Raw genomic sequence first — 17,476 nt, 5'->3', positions numbered from 1 at the left:
TTGCTTTAGCTAAATATAATTCATATCACTTACCCGCTCTTCGTAAGAAACAGCAGTTATTTTTCCTAACAGTACTCTTCCTAAATTCATCTTCACTTAATATGGAAAAAGCATTTCCTTAACACACCGGCTTCTCAAAGATTAAACTAAAAAATTCAACCCTGTTCCATGCCTGTACACGCCAGTAAAGTTTAAAGGCATTTCGTATGAAGTTCTATTTTACTCCCTTTATGTTACCAATAGCAACAGGCCAATGCAGGAAGCTGTGGTTCGTCAGGGATTCAGATTAGATCTCAATTATCTCTCACCAGAAAAGCTTGATCATTTTATATAAATCACGCTGATTGTATTTTAAAACATTTCCTATAACAAATCAAGAAAATAAAATGACGTTGAATCGTGTGATAGTCCTGTATTCAATAAAACAGATTTCCAAGACAGTTTTCAGAGAAACACTAGTTAATCACCCTAACATTAGTTACAGAAACATTTACATAGTAAACCACTATTTTCAGAGGTTTACATAATGCAAGCCAGAATAAAGTAGGACCTCAAATGGTCCATTCTGTTTAACTTTCCAGTGGTTGACAATATAAATTGTAAGTAAAAATCCACAGTACAAGGAGACTTGGCAGATTTCATTAAACCTCGGAGTAGCCTGTTGTCACTAAAGACAAAATTCTCCTTTCAAAAACCAACTGCTATTCTGCCCTTCCTTCCTCACTACCTGAGCCTGTCCTCAACTGATGTCAAGAGAGTTCTGTGCACAGTGCCTCAGGAACAGAGAGCAAAACAGGCTCCTGGTAATGTAAGAGGGAAGTGCTATTCACTTGCCTGTGACAGCAGTGTCTTCAAGAGACTCTATATGGAAAGTATAGGATTTCAGGAAGTTTGCTGCTGTCCACACGTAAACACTGATCGTATCTAAACCATTCACTGCCGTTATTTTTAAAGCAATCAGAATACAATTTTCTCCTAAAAATAAACACCAGAATTGCAAACTGGGAATGATTAGTGGGCATTTTTATGCTAGTGGGATGTCCTTAAACCCCAGGTGGACTTACTAATAGTCGTTTAGGAACGAGGAACCTTCTCCCTTGTTCAGTGCAGCATGTTGGAATACCCCACATCCATACAGTTCCCAGGTTGAGCCCCTAATATAAAAACAACCCTATGAAGAAGGTAAATATTACTCTGAACTTATAAAGAGAGAAAATGAGACAAGAACAAGAGCCTTCACTCGATATCTCATGCTATGATTGACTTGCAAAAGTCTGCACATCTCCCCATTTTTGGATTTAGAATGAAGAAACTTGGCTAACAGAAAAACTTAATCTTCTCAATTTAATTTAGAGTGATCAGAGAAGAAATTTTAAGTTAATTGCAAGTGAAAATGGAGGAAGCATATTTTAACAAGCATTTCTGCAATAGACAAACTTAATTTTGTGATCGATTACTTGTTTGAACAGGCACACCACTGCAGCTTTAAATGGTTCTACAAGTATTTAATACCAAGACAAAATGCAATGGAAACAAATGGGTGGGTAGACAGGAAGAAATGTGTTTTACAAATTACACCCTTCATTATTTTAGGATTTCAGAAGAAAATGCCCTGTGATACCTGCACAGAAGAACAGTTTTCCTGTGTATGGACAAGTATTAGAATGTACAATTTTATAAAGAAAAAATGCCAGAGCTGTTTAAATACTACATTTTATTTGACACTGAACAAAGTGGGATGCAGAATGTATTTTCACTGTCAATACCTTAACCAAACAACAACACCATTACAAATATGCAGGTGACCAGGTGCATAATAATCCTTACAGTGGATAAGTAAAAAGCACAAATGAATCAGAAATGCCTGAAGAACTTCCCTGTGAACATCCCTTTGGTGTAACACAAATCAGGACTTTTATCCTGAGTGTTTACTTTATCCTAAAACCTCTAGGAATCACCTAGAAAGACCAAAAGTACTGGCAGAGTTTTAACAAGTGAGGATGTTACCCAAAAGAACGAGTAAGAGAAAAATAACCCCCCATGCAATGGGATGCAGTTGCAAGACCAGAAGCTCCCTGGAGGAACTGCTGTGAATGTTGTTCAGAACACTGTGGGTGGGCAATGTTTTACACATTCTGGGCACTCACACTTGGCGTTACAAACCTAATAATCCCTTAGTTTAAACAACCTTAGAATTGTTGATTTTACTTCATTGCATGTCCACATTTTTTCCATACAGTGACTCTACTAACAATGAAAATAAATTCTACCAATTAGACAGTATCAATTAATGATCATGGCTATGAAGTGTCATGTGACTCTGAAAGCCCTTTAAAAAATTCATATCCCTCTACATTTTCACAGGTTATTTCAGCAGCTGCAGATACAAAATCTTGTGATTTTCTGTAGCATATTTGTAAAACAGGCAGGCAGCTCAAAGGTCAAAGGTCAAAAGCACAAGAAATGTTATTTTGCAAAGCTAATAATGGAAAGTGTTAAAATATGGTACAACAGCTTTTAAAAGCCTTATTCAGATACAGTGAAGACGACATTTGTAAACCCACATCCATCTGCTTAGAAGCTAAACTGTGGGAAGGGGTAGAGACCCCAGATAAGGTTGATCTGTTTTTTTCTTCTACCCTCCCTCCACTTCCTGCTCATATTTTCTCTTGTACATTTGTTTTCAGAACAGAAAAAACTGAAGAGAAAGACAGAATGACAGGGAGTCTCGATATGTTTTAACTTGTCAAAAGATTAATAGGATTTAATACAACCCTAACTCCTAAAAGAAGAAAATGCATGTAAAAACCACCAGGCAACTAGAAAGAGGCAATCCCCTGGACCAGCTCCTCGTCACACAGTCCTGAAGTAAATGTGACGTTGGCAGAATGCACTATCAAAAATCTTAAATCTCATCAAGTATTGACTTTTTATGTCATATTAAACTAACAACTACTTGTATGACAGCCAGAGAAAAAATATGTTAAGAATATGACTTAGCTCACTGACCCTAGTTACTGAAATAAAAAGCAGGAGTTTCAAAAAGCTTACACATAAATTAAGAAAACTGTGCTATAAAATAAAATGTTTTTTCCCCTAATTCTCCAAATTTTCTGTAATCTGCCTAGATATATTTCTGTCAATGATTTGTCACCTCCTCAACAATAAACAGACTCCATATGTGCTACTGATCAAAAGAGGAAAGATTCTCTCATTTATAACATTGTGGATTCTCTCTACCAATTTTAAAGATAAAAGTCCCATTCCAATGCTATATTAACGAAAATATTTTCAAGCCAAACTACTTGGAATTTGTTCATGTATAAATAACTGGAATACAAGCTGCCTTGTCAAACTAAGACTTCCCCTACAGCAAATTCAGGGAAGCAAAGAGAATGATGCAAACTACTGTTCCGAGTGCCCTCTGCTGTCTGCCGACACTGCTGAGACTCATGTACACATTTTCAAGTATTAAGTTCAGGATCTGCCATCCAGAAATCCACTCTAAAAACCAGTATTTGGTTTTAAAAGCCACATTGTAATAACTGTATAGCGCCTGACTGTAAAGTGACAATAAAAAAAATACACTTTTTCAAAAACGTTTGTAAATAATTACTACTTCCCCCCCTCCGTTGATCAACATTTTAAGACAAATAAATTCTCTCCACTAATAAAAACATGCAGAAACAGCATAACTTGCACATCTAGATGGAAGGTGACTTGCAATCCAATAGTAAACTAAAATTAAACTGCATATTAAAGAGGATATAAGTGACAGACCACTGAAACACATTAAGCCACTTCTGAATTTTCTACTACTGCAGATGGAGTCTCTAAGAATCAATAGATTTTGAGGAAATCAATGTAAAACTGAACATGAAAACTACTAAATTTTAAGCAAATAATGGATATATATCTTTCTAAGCTTTGCAAGTGTTTCTTTCTCTCCTCATTTTAAAATATGATAATTTTGTTGCCATACTTTTAGTATTTAAGACAATTTTACTCTGAGCTATATAAATGTAAAGAATAAGGCTATAATTTCAAAATTTGATAATACAGCTAGGATGCTTACTTGCAAAATATGTGTTTTCTAAGCAAAAAAGAAACTAAAACCAACCTGAAATCTCTACACCTCATAAATTTTGTATTCTAGAAATACTTTTCATTTATTTTCAGTTATTTTAATAACTCATACCATCTGGATTCTGTTTCATTGGATAAAAATACAGCTGGAAGAAGAAAAATAACTTTAGCTGCACAACTTTTTAAAAAAGCTGTAAGAATGTAAGGTAACTTCTATCTGTAACAAGACATTCTTGCTTTGCGGAAACACGTGCAAGTATAATGAAAATTAAGTGAAAGATTTATAAAAAACTTAGGGAATTATCTGTGTATCTAATATACTCACTCCACATTTTAAAAGCAATACAATGCTGCAAAAGAGAGATTTAAAACATGTCTATAAAAATGATGAATTCTTAATTTCGTAATAGAGCTTATATATAAAAGTCAACTTAAATACTTATACTTACAAACTTATCATATTTCACTGCAAGATTTCTTAGCTCGGAAGGCTACTCATTAAAACATATTCCTGTTTTCTGTTCGCTTTAGACAAACAAAACTTTATACTTACAGACACTTGACTATCAGTAAAAGTTTTCTCCATGTATAAATGGTTTAATATCTCATTGTTAAGAAACAGCCCCTTCAGCTTTACTATTACGCTCTTTCTGAACACATATTTACTTCTCCCAGAGTCCAGTGAAAAAATGAGGCTTCTCTGTCTGTTGCCCTATCAACACCTCTCCCATTCTCCTCCCTCCCCAGCACATTCTCCGCCCTCAAATACTGGTTCTGTATCTTCTCATCAAAAGGAACAGGCAGCTTTCGAAACGGTGTTTAGGCAGGTCCTGTGCAACAATAAAGCCTCTGTAAAGACAACAGCACTGCTGAGGAATCTGCTAATGTAAAATACATTCAGCAAGGGCCTACAGGACTCTGTCATAAAGGTTTGTCCAAACTTGTTTAAGGATTGAGTCAACAGCATTTTCTCATCCAAAGTATTCTCTTTTTCAATACATTCCCCTTTGATGAGTTTATTACCCGAACAAACTAGGTCATCAATCCCTACTAAAAATACTTAAAATATAATCTAAAAATACTTTTTAAAAAATATTGTTAAAACTTGTAAGACTCACAGCAAATTTCTTGCAGTTTCTGGCATGTAGGTACGTGCCTCAGTATGATTACAATCACATGTATGCATATTGTGCAACCTATCTCATCCTACCAAAACGCTCCGTGTTCTTTTGAGTAAGCAGGGCATTGGCATTTACAAGGATCATGTTCCAAGTGAAACATTACTCTCATAATTTTCAATACCACACCTACTCTCCAGACAGACCAGCAATATCTGTGTATTTTCAGAAAGAAATGCATGCCCAACAGTAATCCTTAAATACCATTCTCCAGCAATTCCTCGGTCTAGAGGGAAGTAGAGGATGGCCTTTTTACTGTATTTTTTTAAGTATCAGAAGTACTTATGAAATGTTTTCATTATTTAATACTGAATAAAAAGCAATAGCTCATCTAGTAGAAGGTCCACAGGTGACTCAGGTTTTTTTCTTCCTTTTTTTTTAAACTTCACTGGACTCATAAATGCATAAGGACAGTGAACATTAAATGGTACCAAGTCTTAGCCAAAATCCCAGCAGTTAAAGCATGGAGACAAGAGGCAGAAACAATTCACAGACAGCTACAGTGCTATCATTTGTGCTGTATGTATTCTGTGACTACACTCCAGAAATACCAATGCAGTTCATTCAATAAAGCCTTAATTCATTTCCTAACATTAACCAGGTCTCACAGGGCAAAAATCCCTCCCTACCCTCATTAGCATGTGACATGACAAGAAGACATACCAGGTAACAGGAAGAGCAGCCAAGGGAGGGCAGGGGTGGAGAGGCACGAAACCAGTCACCCAGTTCCTCGTTCCCACCCAGGAACTGCATGGGCAATCTGTTTGGCAGCAGCAGCTCTCAGCAGGGAAGCGGCCAGGGCCCTCTCCCACAGGGAGCTGCAGCACCAAAGGGAATGCTCCCAGCACCCCGGGCAGTGACCCAGCGCCAGGAGATACCACAGCCAGCGAGCCCTTTACTTTACAAACAAACAAGCCTACGCCAAGTGAAAGGTAATGCAGCTTCCTGTGCCAAGGGTACTCCCACAGTACCCTAGTCAAGGAGAAGCGATGTCCACCCTCGAGTCTGCCAACATAATCAGTTCCAACTTGGGTTTATCAAACCCAGTATTAAGTTTCCAGTGGCCACATACAGAAGTCTACCGACAAGCAGCACAGGGCAACACATAGGACATTTCCCTGATTACGTTCTCCCAGACTCCAGGTATTTTTAGTCCAGGAGATTTCCTGAACCTGGTGTGGCTTGTCTCCTTAATAATCCCCAGTGGCTGTCTTTTCCAAATACTTGTCCACTTTCCCTCCAGGACATGCAAATTTCTTGCATCCACAGCACTCAGTGGTGAGGCATCCCACAGACCGACTCACCTCCTACATGAACAATCGTGTTCTCCTGTTTGTTTTGCTCCTGGCTCCAGCTACCTTTAATTAATGGTGCCGACTTCTTGTCCCGAAGGAGAGAGTGAGCAGTCAATTCCACCTACTTCTTCTATGCCACCCTTGATTTTGCACTCTTACACCTTTCTGAATCTTTTCTTCTTCTAATATATCAGAACATTTTAAAATAAAGAGACCAGGTATGGAGAAACCACAAATGTATACAATGGACTCATCTATTCCTTCCCTAAAAATTAATAGTATGGGATTTTGCTTCATTGCTACTGTACTGAGCTAATGTTTCCATGCAACTCGCCCTTATAATTCAAAGGCCTCACTTCTGAGAAGAAACAGTCATTTGAGAGACATATATATCATTTGATATATGAAGCTAGGGCTATTTTGCCTCATTTGCATTGCTTTACATTTATCTGCATACATTTTCATCTGCAATTTTGTTGTCCAGTCATTCAGTCTTATAAAAGCAGCCTGCTCTCATGTTCAGAGACTGCTCTTGTCCTTATTACCTGCAGTAACTTCACTTCACTACTCACCTTCTTGAGAGAAGCCTTAAAAAGATGTCTTTGAATCAAGAAATGCACCATAAGAAACTGAGGCAAGGGCCAGTCTTAAGCAGAAAATAATTCTGCATTTCAGAAACAGACTCCAGTGCAGTAAGCTATTATTTTGCCTTAATGTCACATGCCTCACAAATTAGACCCAGAAGAGGGAAGTTTCAGTTCAAAGAGAGTGAGCCCAATTTTGAAAGAAGGTACCAAAGGTTTGGGAGAAAGACAGTCCTGAGAAATTGCCACCTGCCAAGAGTTCCACTTGGCGTGAGCACTGACTGTTTTGTCACTACTCAAGGAAACCAGAACCAAAAGAACAGAGCCAAAACCAAAGTCCAATACTTTATATTGCTGAACTAAGGAATGTGATTCCTCTGTAGCTTCAGGTGGTTACTTTAACTTGCTCACCCTGGTTGATCCTTGCAGTTCCACAAACGTGACAGCATCAGAGGTGTTGACACAATATAAATTCGCCTGTGTCCATTTAATCACACATCTTAAAAATGGAGGTACTGGCTACTACAAGATTTATTTATGCAGAATATAAATTCGTATCTAGTCCCTAAAAGCATATCTTGTGTCTCTGGTTCTTTGACAGAAATTGGCTTGTGTTGGAGAGCCAAGCCCAGAGGCAATAAGGCTTGGACAGCACTTGAGTGGCAGAGTCAAGTCAAACAATGTACTGATTGCTTCCTCAGGGAGAAATTTCTCCATACAATGCCAACTGCCTTTGCACATATGGGGACCAAATTCCCTAAGGAATCCATCCTAGGCAACACTGTTGGTTTCTTCTCAAGCACCAAAGCATGGGATGAGCACTCCAAAAAATACCAAAGAAAGCAAAGAGATGAGATCCAGCTCTGACTACTCTGCTTTGTACATGCAAATTTACATGGCAAATTTCTCCAGAATCTGAAGAAAATAACCCAAAAGCAGGAGAAAACAGTAAAATTACTGAAGGATGGTAATTTTACCAATTACAATCACAGAAATAGATCCCATTATTCTCAGTGTCTGGGGGGAAAAAACCACACAATTTAACATTCTGGATTGTATCTAGAAGTAAGTATTTTAAATTCCTGATAAAGAGGTTACACACAACTGTATTCATCTGTTGACCAACCCAGCTTTGTCAGATACTTTAAAAAACAGTGTGAGGAGCACAAGAACTTTCCATGAAAAAGTCTATAAATGTGAACTTAAGAACAGATAGTAACAATCTTTTAAAAATTACAGTATAGTATAAAATATCAGCAAAAGCCTAACAGTAGTGCCAGTGCACAACCTGTGAAGAAAAATAAAATGTATACTACTAGCATGATGTTTCCTTCTTCAGAGAGTAACAACAGACATAACTAAAGTACCTGATAAGATCCCACATGCCAAAGTAAAAGCCTGAAAATGATCCTCCAGAGTATGCTTGAGAGTCTGAAATTCTTACTAGAGCAGTCTAGAGAACCAAATGTGAAACCAAATGATGCTGTTGAACGTTGTTAAGACATACAGAGAATGATGACAGCAAGGAAAAAAATGTCTAAGAGATAACACAGGCAACATCCAGAATAGATAATGGTAGCGTGGCTGTATTTGTACCATCAAATAAACAGCACCATAAGCTCTTGTGTGGTTCCAAAGACAGATGGTACTTTCTGGCTGTGCCACCAAGCTCGCCCAATCTCCTATCCATCAAGCTGCTTGTATCCAAACTGCTGGGCACAGTGATGCTGGCTAGTGAGGCTAACTTCCAAACCACGTCCAAAATCATTTGAGCCAATACATTAGTTGGCCCAGGATGAAGCCACATCAATGACAACTCTCATAGTGTGACAGTACAAACATTGTAATTCCCTGCCCGCTCCTGTGTCCTGGCAGTGTTTCACTTACCAGCACAGGTGTACAGCCACTATGCTGCCGAGCAGGTAAACAACTCCAGCCAGGACTGTAACAGCCAAGGGCCTGAACAGAGCAGAAGAATGCCTGGCAGAAATCACAGGATGCTTTCAAAGTCTTACTGATCAGCTCCATGACCACATATGCTACAGTAATTCAAGGCAAAGAAATCAGTGTATAATGTCATGACTAACCATGACTATTTAAGGCTCTATATCATAGTTTGCACTAGTACAGCAAGGGACTGTGGAATCACTTTGCACTGTTTCCAAAGCTGACCCCTGGTGCTAGCAAAGGGAATAGAGAAGCAAAAGCCCAGGCTGTAGGCACAAATCCATGAGGCTTCCAAACAGCAGTGTCAGGGGCTGGTCTGTGTTAACATTCAGACTTCAGAACATCCGTATATGAGACTGGATTAACCCTTTATGAACTCTATTATTAGCATGCTAAAAATACACAACTACCTTTTACATACAAAAATGGAGATTTTCTCATGCATGCACTGTTATTTCACACCTTCCCTTTCACACCTTTCCCCCACCTTCATGAAAGCTGACAGCAAAACTGTCCATTGGTTGGTTTTATCTCAGATAAAAATTAGGACAAAATGATGCCAAAGACACAATACTTAAAGGTGGTACACAGTGGAACTGGCAGCCGCTGGTAAGTTATCATAACTTTAAAAAGTTAATGAAATCTAAGACAAAAATATACATTCTTTTCAAATTTTAAATTCACTATTATAAGCTGAGGCTGAAGAGGCCTCTTAATTTAAATCATGTAGTTATACTGGCCGTAGTGGCGGCGTTGTGGCCGTGGTGATGATCTCAGAACATCAGTAAAGCAACCTGTGCAGGGAGAGCTAATACTTTTTATTAGATTATCTGACAGGTTGGGAAAAGTTTTGGGCATGTTTAGCTCTTCTTGTCTGATTTTCCTAGCATGCTAGTTGGTCTAATATAAGCTATTATCTCCCTGTGTAAGCTTTGTCTGATTATTTAAATCAGTCAACCAAAGACAGGTATCCACTTAAAAACTCCTTATTAAGTCAAATGAGCATTTAGGGGGTTTTGCCACCCACAGATGCCAAAGCTAATATCCAGCAGAGACATGTCATTCATTAGTATAAAAACCTCATATCAAAGAGATGAAATGCAAAAAAATAGTTGATTCAGTGGAATTAACAAAACAGGAAAAAAAAATCAAGCATTATTATCTATAATAACACCTAATAATACTACATTATTAATGGTTATAATTAAGATGGAACATTCTAACAAAAAGTCCTCACAGTGACTTTTAAAAGGAATACATGATACATTCCAACTTTGAAAACATTACTAAACTCTACAAATGTTCTTTTTCATACAGGATATAACTTTAAGGTTTTTAAAACAGGATGAGAACAAGAAGAAAAGTTGCAACAGCCATCTTTTTTTTGTCCTGATATTTGATTTAAAAAATTAAATTGTCTTTAATTTTTAAAATATTTCTACATTAAATGATTATTTAACAATACTCCAAGAGCCTGACATTTGTTTCTCTATGAGATTACATCTCTCATTATACTACTCTGCCCTATTTTTAACCACAGAGAAATACCAAAAGTACAAGTAACAAAATTATTTTCAGGAAGAAACAGCTTTGAATGTCTCCTTTGTGAGGAGGAACCTAAATTGACTTCAAGACAATACTGCAAGGTTCCCCCATTTTTACAGACTTCAAGAAAAATTAAAAGCTCAATGGAACAAGCTACAGTGGAAAGAGTTATGGAATCTGTTTCCAAAACTGTTTATGAATTAAAGAATTACTCTGTTAAATGTAAATTTTTACATAGGTGGTGTTCTACTCTCTGCAGTCTCACACAGTCATCTTTATTGTGTTTATAAATTTATAAACAACATCTCTGCCAGGACAGAATTGTGCAAGAGGATGAGAGCAGTGGCATTTACCTACAGGGAAGAAAAGTGGGAAGAAAGATAGGATCATGCCCTCTTATTAATCCAAATACTAAATAATTATAAGGTCCCTTTAGCTTAAGTTACACCTTGAAAATATGAACTGAAATGTGCTAGAAAGTAAAATTAGTGCAAATCATAGAATTTTAACATGGTTGTTAATGGACACTATTTCATAACAACAAATTATTCCCATAGGAAAATTCATTGTTACAAAAAAGAGAGATCTGTTCTTAACAAAACCAGGTTTCTTGTAATTTAATAAAGAAGAAGTTCTAAATATATTTTTTGTGAAAACAACATAACTAAGGCATATATTAGACACACTCATTTTCTGAATTCAGCCAACTTACAGGACAATCATAATCAGCCCTGGTGTGAACCAGCACAATTTCCACAGTTCAGAAATAAAATTGTGTATTTTATATTTTGTGAGACATTTTTCCTACCATAACTGCACCATTAATTTTGCACTCTCATCCCATTTTGATCCCTGCAGATTTAAAATAATCTTGAGTATAGGTTGTATTAGTAAAAGCAGCACCTAGAGGTTAATCCTACGAACTTGTGTGTTTTCTTCTATGTAAAATACAGCTTCTGCATGGAAGAGGAAAATGCTTAAGGAGGGGCAACTATATCATTAACTAATTCTAACCTTATACAAATATTGCCTGTGCATGCATAGCCAGCCGTAATATAACAATTTAAAACAAAAAGTGAAATGTTCTTTTGCAATCATGTTTTTATTTATTAAAATTTCTATAAATATGCTCTATGCTTGGACAGATCTTTTGGAAATAAATAAATAATACATTTCAAAGAAATCACGCCACCTTATGGCAGCAGACAGCAACACTCATGGCTGGTATTTCACACACATGGCAGCTCTGAAGACAAAAGGAGCAAGTTCATACTTAAACAAAAAATCTAAATACAGCATTCTTTAGACCTGTAAGCAATAAAGAGTGTTCAGCAAATGCCCATAAAAGAAACTCCATGGAACCTACATACACTGCTCAATTTAGAAGATTAAGTTGGATGTCAGCATTAATCAGAGCCACAAGCTCAGAGAAGCATATTAACTTTCGAAATTCACGTTTGGATTAGTACCTTATCCATTCTGCTAATTGAGAAGAACACAAAAGCAAGCAAGTAGCCGATACAATATGTTCATGGTCATTATTCCAAAGGTGGAGTCTCTAAGAATTTCCTGGTATTGTTATTTCCTCTTCCAGCAACTCTAAATAGATGGCCTGAAATAAACTAAACATGCACTAACAACATTGTGTTCTACTACACTTAGTGTAAGAGTACTTGGGACAAGTGCTGCAGTAGCAATTTTAAAGTTTGAACCAAAATTAAAATAACACTATATTACTTTGACTTATGAAGTTTTTGAAATTCTTCTCTGGGTTGCTATTTCTCCTGGTGGCTGGGATATCGTTCTCTTATGGCATGCAGAGCAAGAAAAGCAGTAATTGACAGAGAACAATCCACACCCAAACAGCTACATGTAGTAAGAGCATTCATCCAAATAGATTTTAATACAGATTATTCCTTTGTCCAATTCATATTGTGACCTAGAATGTAAGTTTCTCCATCCAAACTAACTGCTGTAACAATTGGGACGCTGGGACACAGATAGATTCTTAATCCCTCCTGTTGGTGCTGCTCCATTTACATACACTAATGAACACCAACTAAGACATAATGAGAGAAAAACGGACTTTTTAGGCCAGTAACTATGACATCTTTCTGAAATTACCAGAAAGTCCCAAGTCCCTATTTTAATGAATATTTATGCAATGTAAAACAGCTCCAACAACAGAAATTAAATTTTATTCTTGGTGTTTAAAACACTCAAAATACGAGATGTGCACATAAACCTGGATGAAATTTCAGTGTGGAAGAACATGGAATGAACTGTTTTTCCTGTTGCACGTGAATAACTAGCACTAGACTCTTTGATATTCTGAGAGGATTCTCTCTTACTGCGACCAGAAATTCTGTTAAAACTGGTAATATATAGCAGCAAGCTTTTTCAATTTAGAAGAATCACCATTTTCTGATTAAGAAAGATGTAGCTGGATGGTTCCCAAACCCTTTTATCCAGAGGATCTTGCTGTGTTTGTTTAAGTTATGCACTTACAGTATTAAAGTTATGAGTGTAAAGAAATGAAAAAGCATTTTCCATGACAAGAAAAAAAAAAGCAAGACACTTAAAACAAGACACTTCAGACAAGATGGAAATAGACCACAACAAAAAAACTTTAAAACAGCTGAGAAATAAGTAATTAGAGTTCCTACCTGCATTCCCTAAGCACACCAGAAGCTTCTCCATATATTCTGCTCCCTAAAAATCCAGCGCACTGAGCTCCCTTCTCTTTTAGTTCAGAGTCAGTGAAATGCCTTTCTTCCTACATTTTCCTACAGCAGAAAACTCAAGAGTGTCTCCTTTCCTCCTCCCATCTCAAATGCTTTTTAAACACCTCCTTCCCATTTAGAGGACTCAGTGTGCCACATTCCCTCCAGTGATGAAGAGTGGTATAATGTGTATTCCATGGCTCTTATGCCAAGAGCTCTGCACGTATTTTTGTTTCTCCCCAACCACCAACCTTCTTCCAGATAAGCATGATAAAGGGGTAAGGGAAAAATCTCTCCAGGTCAGGTTTTCCTGAGGAGGCACACTAGAAGATATTATGAAGCCATATTCCTACAGGTGATTCCTACAGCAGAGCAGGAGGAAGGCTTTTCATTCCTTGTTTTCACCAAAATCAATATGGTTTGGTCACTGAGGCCCAGGCATCAGTTCACGTTATACCAGATGTGAAATAGCACTACATTACACTGAGAAAGACCCAAAATCACCACAGTGATTATGAATTCCATTTTCTCAACTGCTGTCAAAATCCATCAGCTAAACAAAAAGCAGAATATGATCAACATTTGATTCTTTTATATATCGTGATACATCCATTTCTAAGATATAACTGTTTTGATCAGCAAAACTATATTGTTTTGCCTTACACAGAACCAACTGATAGGAAACATAAAGTCAAAATTCCCCACAAAAAGAACGGCTACTGCTGGCATCAATGTAATCTGATAAAGAAATATTGAAAAAGACAGGTTGATACCTGAAATCTCCATTCCCCTCAGAAAAATGTCATATGATGATTAGTAACTTTATTACACTAATACATTACTTACTTTCAGCAATGATCAGCATTATCTACTGTAAGATCTCTAAGACTCACTTCTAAGTTCTAAGTGAGAGTTATTTACCTCAAGGTCATCCAGAGAGCGAGTAATACTAAATCGCTTGGATCTTCCAAATGATCTTCGAGCAGAAGAACGCGGGGGAGGAGCCTGATTTAATCCCATTGAATGTCCAAATTTTGCAGCCTAAACAAAACAGAAAACATATATTATTATTTTACTTCTTTGAATTTAGTACACCGCCGATCATAGTGACAGAATCTGAATTTTAAGGAGATGGATTTGAAAATCTGTAACAGGACCACAATTTCAATACAAGTTGGTCACTTGCCATGCCTCTGTACAGTCACATACTAAAAATTCATTAAAGTTGACTTCTCCAGTCTCAAGTCAAATATTCTAAACATTCATCATTAAGTTACTGTATAAACATCAGTTAGATCGCTTAAGTGTACACATTCTAGATGTCAGTATCAAAAGCGAGACAATCCTAGGTCTTTACTGTCTTAACTGGAAAGTATTTACAATTACAAGATATTTGGCTTTTCTATAGGAAATTACCATCCTAGAAATTGTGTCACCCAGCTTCTGTTGGAACCTTTCTCCACATTTTTAAAAATCTTACTTTCACTACTCTTGGTTTTTTTAAAACCTTGCTACTGTGAAGTCCAACTTCTTAAATCACACAGTACCAAATGCAGGAACTTTTGTTCCAAGGGAAGAGACTACCTCACTTGGATGTTCCATTACTACAATTGGTGCTGCAGTAATTAAATCTAATGGTTTTCTCTTGTCCACATAATCATACTCTTTCTCCTTATAAAGTCACCAGATGTCAGTTAAGCTACTCAGCATGTACATATCAAGTTTATGCCAAACAGCAAAGTGTAAGCTTAAACCTAAAATTAGGCACGCAGTCAGTGACTGGTGCTAAGCAGATGTACATAAACTCACTACATTATGAAAACTTGTGATTATGTGCCTGAAATTTTGGATTCCTTTCACTGTGGGGAAAATTCCTCCCTGTCTACTGATGCTTTTGTGCTTTAGAAAATAAAAGACTTTAAATCAGAGTAAATTTTATTCTCTTTCATTTCAGCATCTCTCTTCATTCCAGTAAGCTTAAAAATGTATATATTAGTACTTTAATAATTGCTTATTTGGCAGATTTGTAATATTTATTAAATTTTCTATTTGTGTTCATTTCTTCCTTTGAGCAAGTTTCTGTGCTCTCAATTCTGAAATATTTTGGTATCCCTTTGACCAATCATTGGAAAGTCTACATATGTTACAATAATCAAAAGAACAACCACAAATTTCACATCCTCATAATCTCATGCTAACAACCACTCATACAAAGCAGAGAAAGGCAGCAATAGTATTATACAGCCTCCTCACTGCAATAAAAGGTGTCCAACGGAAGATGTCTGCCTGTTTGCTAATTCCCATGGAGACAACACTATTCTATAGCAACTGGGCTTGGACCATCACCAGTATTCACAATAGTTCCTGTTTACTAGCTCATAGAAATGTCAAGACATAACACAACATACAGGAATCTTGATCCAAAGTATGTAGCAGAGTTCATCCCTTCAACAGGTTTGAGAGTCCAACTTTATTCAGTATTAAAAGTTATCAATTTTTCTACAAAATCTCCTTCCCTCCCAATTTTCAATTTACTAAGGTTGGCTGTTTTGTGGGGTTTTTTGGTGTTCTGGGTTTTTTTTGGTTTTTTTTTTTTTTTTTGGCTGAGAAGAAAATTGGGCAGGTTCTGCCAAAGAAAACTGGAAATCTGGTAACTGGAAATTAGCTTTGAGGTTTTTAAGAGAAGATTTAAAAGTGCAGTATAAACAAGTTAAGACGGCTTTTGCTAAAATGATCAGCTAAATGTGAAGACAGGAAAGGTGCTCTCTGTAAATGTTCACAGAGAGCACCCATGGGAGTGAGGACAGTTCCTGGGTTTTTTGAGTATTTTTTTCAGCAAGTTTTAAAATCACCTGTTCATCCAGGCAGGCACTACTGAGGAGGTTCACACTTGTCATGCCAGTCTTTCCTGAAGATAAAGCTCATGCGTTTCCTAAACATAAAGCTTATGCCTAATGAAGTAATCTGTCACACAGTGGACTTCACATTAACTGCTGACTAAATTCAGCAGTATCCATTACTATTGCTGCACAACCTATCAAACATTAACATGGATCCTCCTGTATGACTATGTTTCTGTTAAAACAACAGGAATGTATGTGTACAACTACTAGGTTTCACCACTAGTCCAGTAAAACCACACTAGTTCTGCAATTTTTAAATTTTTAAGCTGAGAATTAGTGATGAAACTCTCAGCCTACAAACAGCTCAGCAAATTAACAATATCATTAGTTCAAGTACAACTGGTATTTTGAAACTAATGAAATAGTTGCACAGTATGGATTCTGCTTAATGGTCTTTCACGTGCTTCTCAAATGAGAGCACATGCATTCTCTGACATGCATCCCTCAGAGAACTTCATGAAAAGTGGTGAAATGAAAAAAAAAAAGGAAAAAACTATCAATAGCAGGCATATCTATTCTGAATAACAAATACATTTTCACTTTTCATTCTATTTCATCCCAAAAAAGAACATAAACTGTCCAGTATATGTTTTAATAGTAGAGAGTGCCATGTCTGACTCAGGGAGATGAAGACAGGCACCTAGAGAATATGCACTCAAAAAATTTGAAATAGTAACATTACAAATTGAAGGAAGAGGAACAAAGTGCCTAAAGACAAATCTAATTAGATTCCACTGAGCAGCAGATTCTAGATAAGATTAATTATCATCCGATGCCCCATTTTGGAAGTAAGCGCTGCTTACCTATTTGTGGGCAGAAGCATAACAAAAAGAAAGAGGGAGAGTGGACAAAAACCACTTGCAAATTGTGTGGTAATAGAAAAGAGAAAGTAAATTAGTATCCAATCAAAGTTTTTATTTATGGGTTTTGACATTGTTATAGAAAACTCACTACTGAGCCCTGGATGGAACAGTAAAGATAAAAGCAGGAGGGGAAAAAAAGAGGCCCTGAGAATAAAACAGTGCTTAAGCAATGATTACAAAATATAAAAATTCACTAAGCTAACCATTTCCTCAACCCACATCTGGATAACAATTGCAATTAAGAAAACGTTTTCAACTGACAAAAATATCTTCCTTGCTCTGAAGAATCAAATTAATAATCTAGGAAATTAAGGAAGGCATTACTGAAAAAAAGATACTCCAATTCACAAGT

The 17,476-nt window shown here is 36.7% G+C and overlaps 1 protein-coding gene across 9 annotated transcripts in view; it reads right to left on the bottom strand.

Annotated features, from left to right (window-relative positions):
- RGS12 (regulator of G protein signaling 12) overlaps nucleotides 1-17,476 on the bottom strand; it is an 85,086-nt gene that overhangs the window by 48,433 nt on the left and 19,177 nt on the right. For 6 of the 9 annotated variants that reach the window (XM_027686761.1, XM_027686762.1, XM_027686763.1 and 3 more), the window contains exon 3: nucleotides 14,280-14,399. In XM_027686761.1, the coding sequence (XP_027542562.1) occupies nucleotides 14,280-14,399 (120 nt within the window). Of the gene's footprint in view, nucleotides 1-33; nucleotides 781-4,639; nucleotides 4,786-13,301; nucleotides 13,412-14,279; nucleotides 14,400-17,476 lie in introns of those variants that run through there. The other 3 variants (XM_027686770.1, XM_027686769.1, XM_027686768.1) reach the window with 3 other exon arrangements.

Source organism: Neopelma chrysocephalum, unplaced genomic scaffold, assembly GCF_003984885.1.
Source record: "Neopelma chrysocephalum unplaced genomic scaffold, ASM398488v2 Primary Assembly neopelma1_71, whole genome shotgun sequence".
NCBI classification, from domain to species: domain Eukaryota; kingdom Metazoa; phylum Chordata; class Aves; order Passeriformes; family Pipridae; genus Neopelma; species Neopelma chrysocephalum.
Note: the sequence above shows the minus strand (reverse complement) of the source record. Positions and strands in the feature narration are given on the sequence as shown.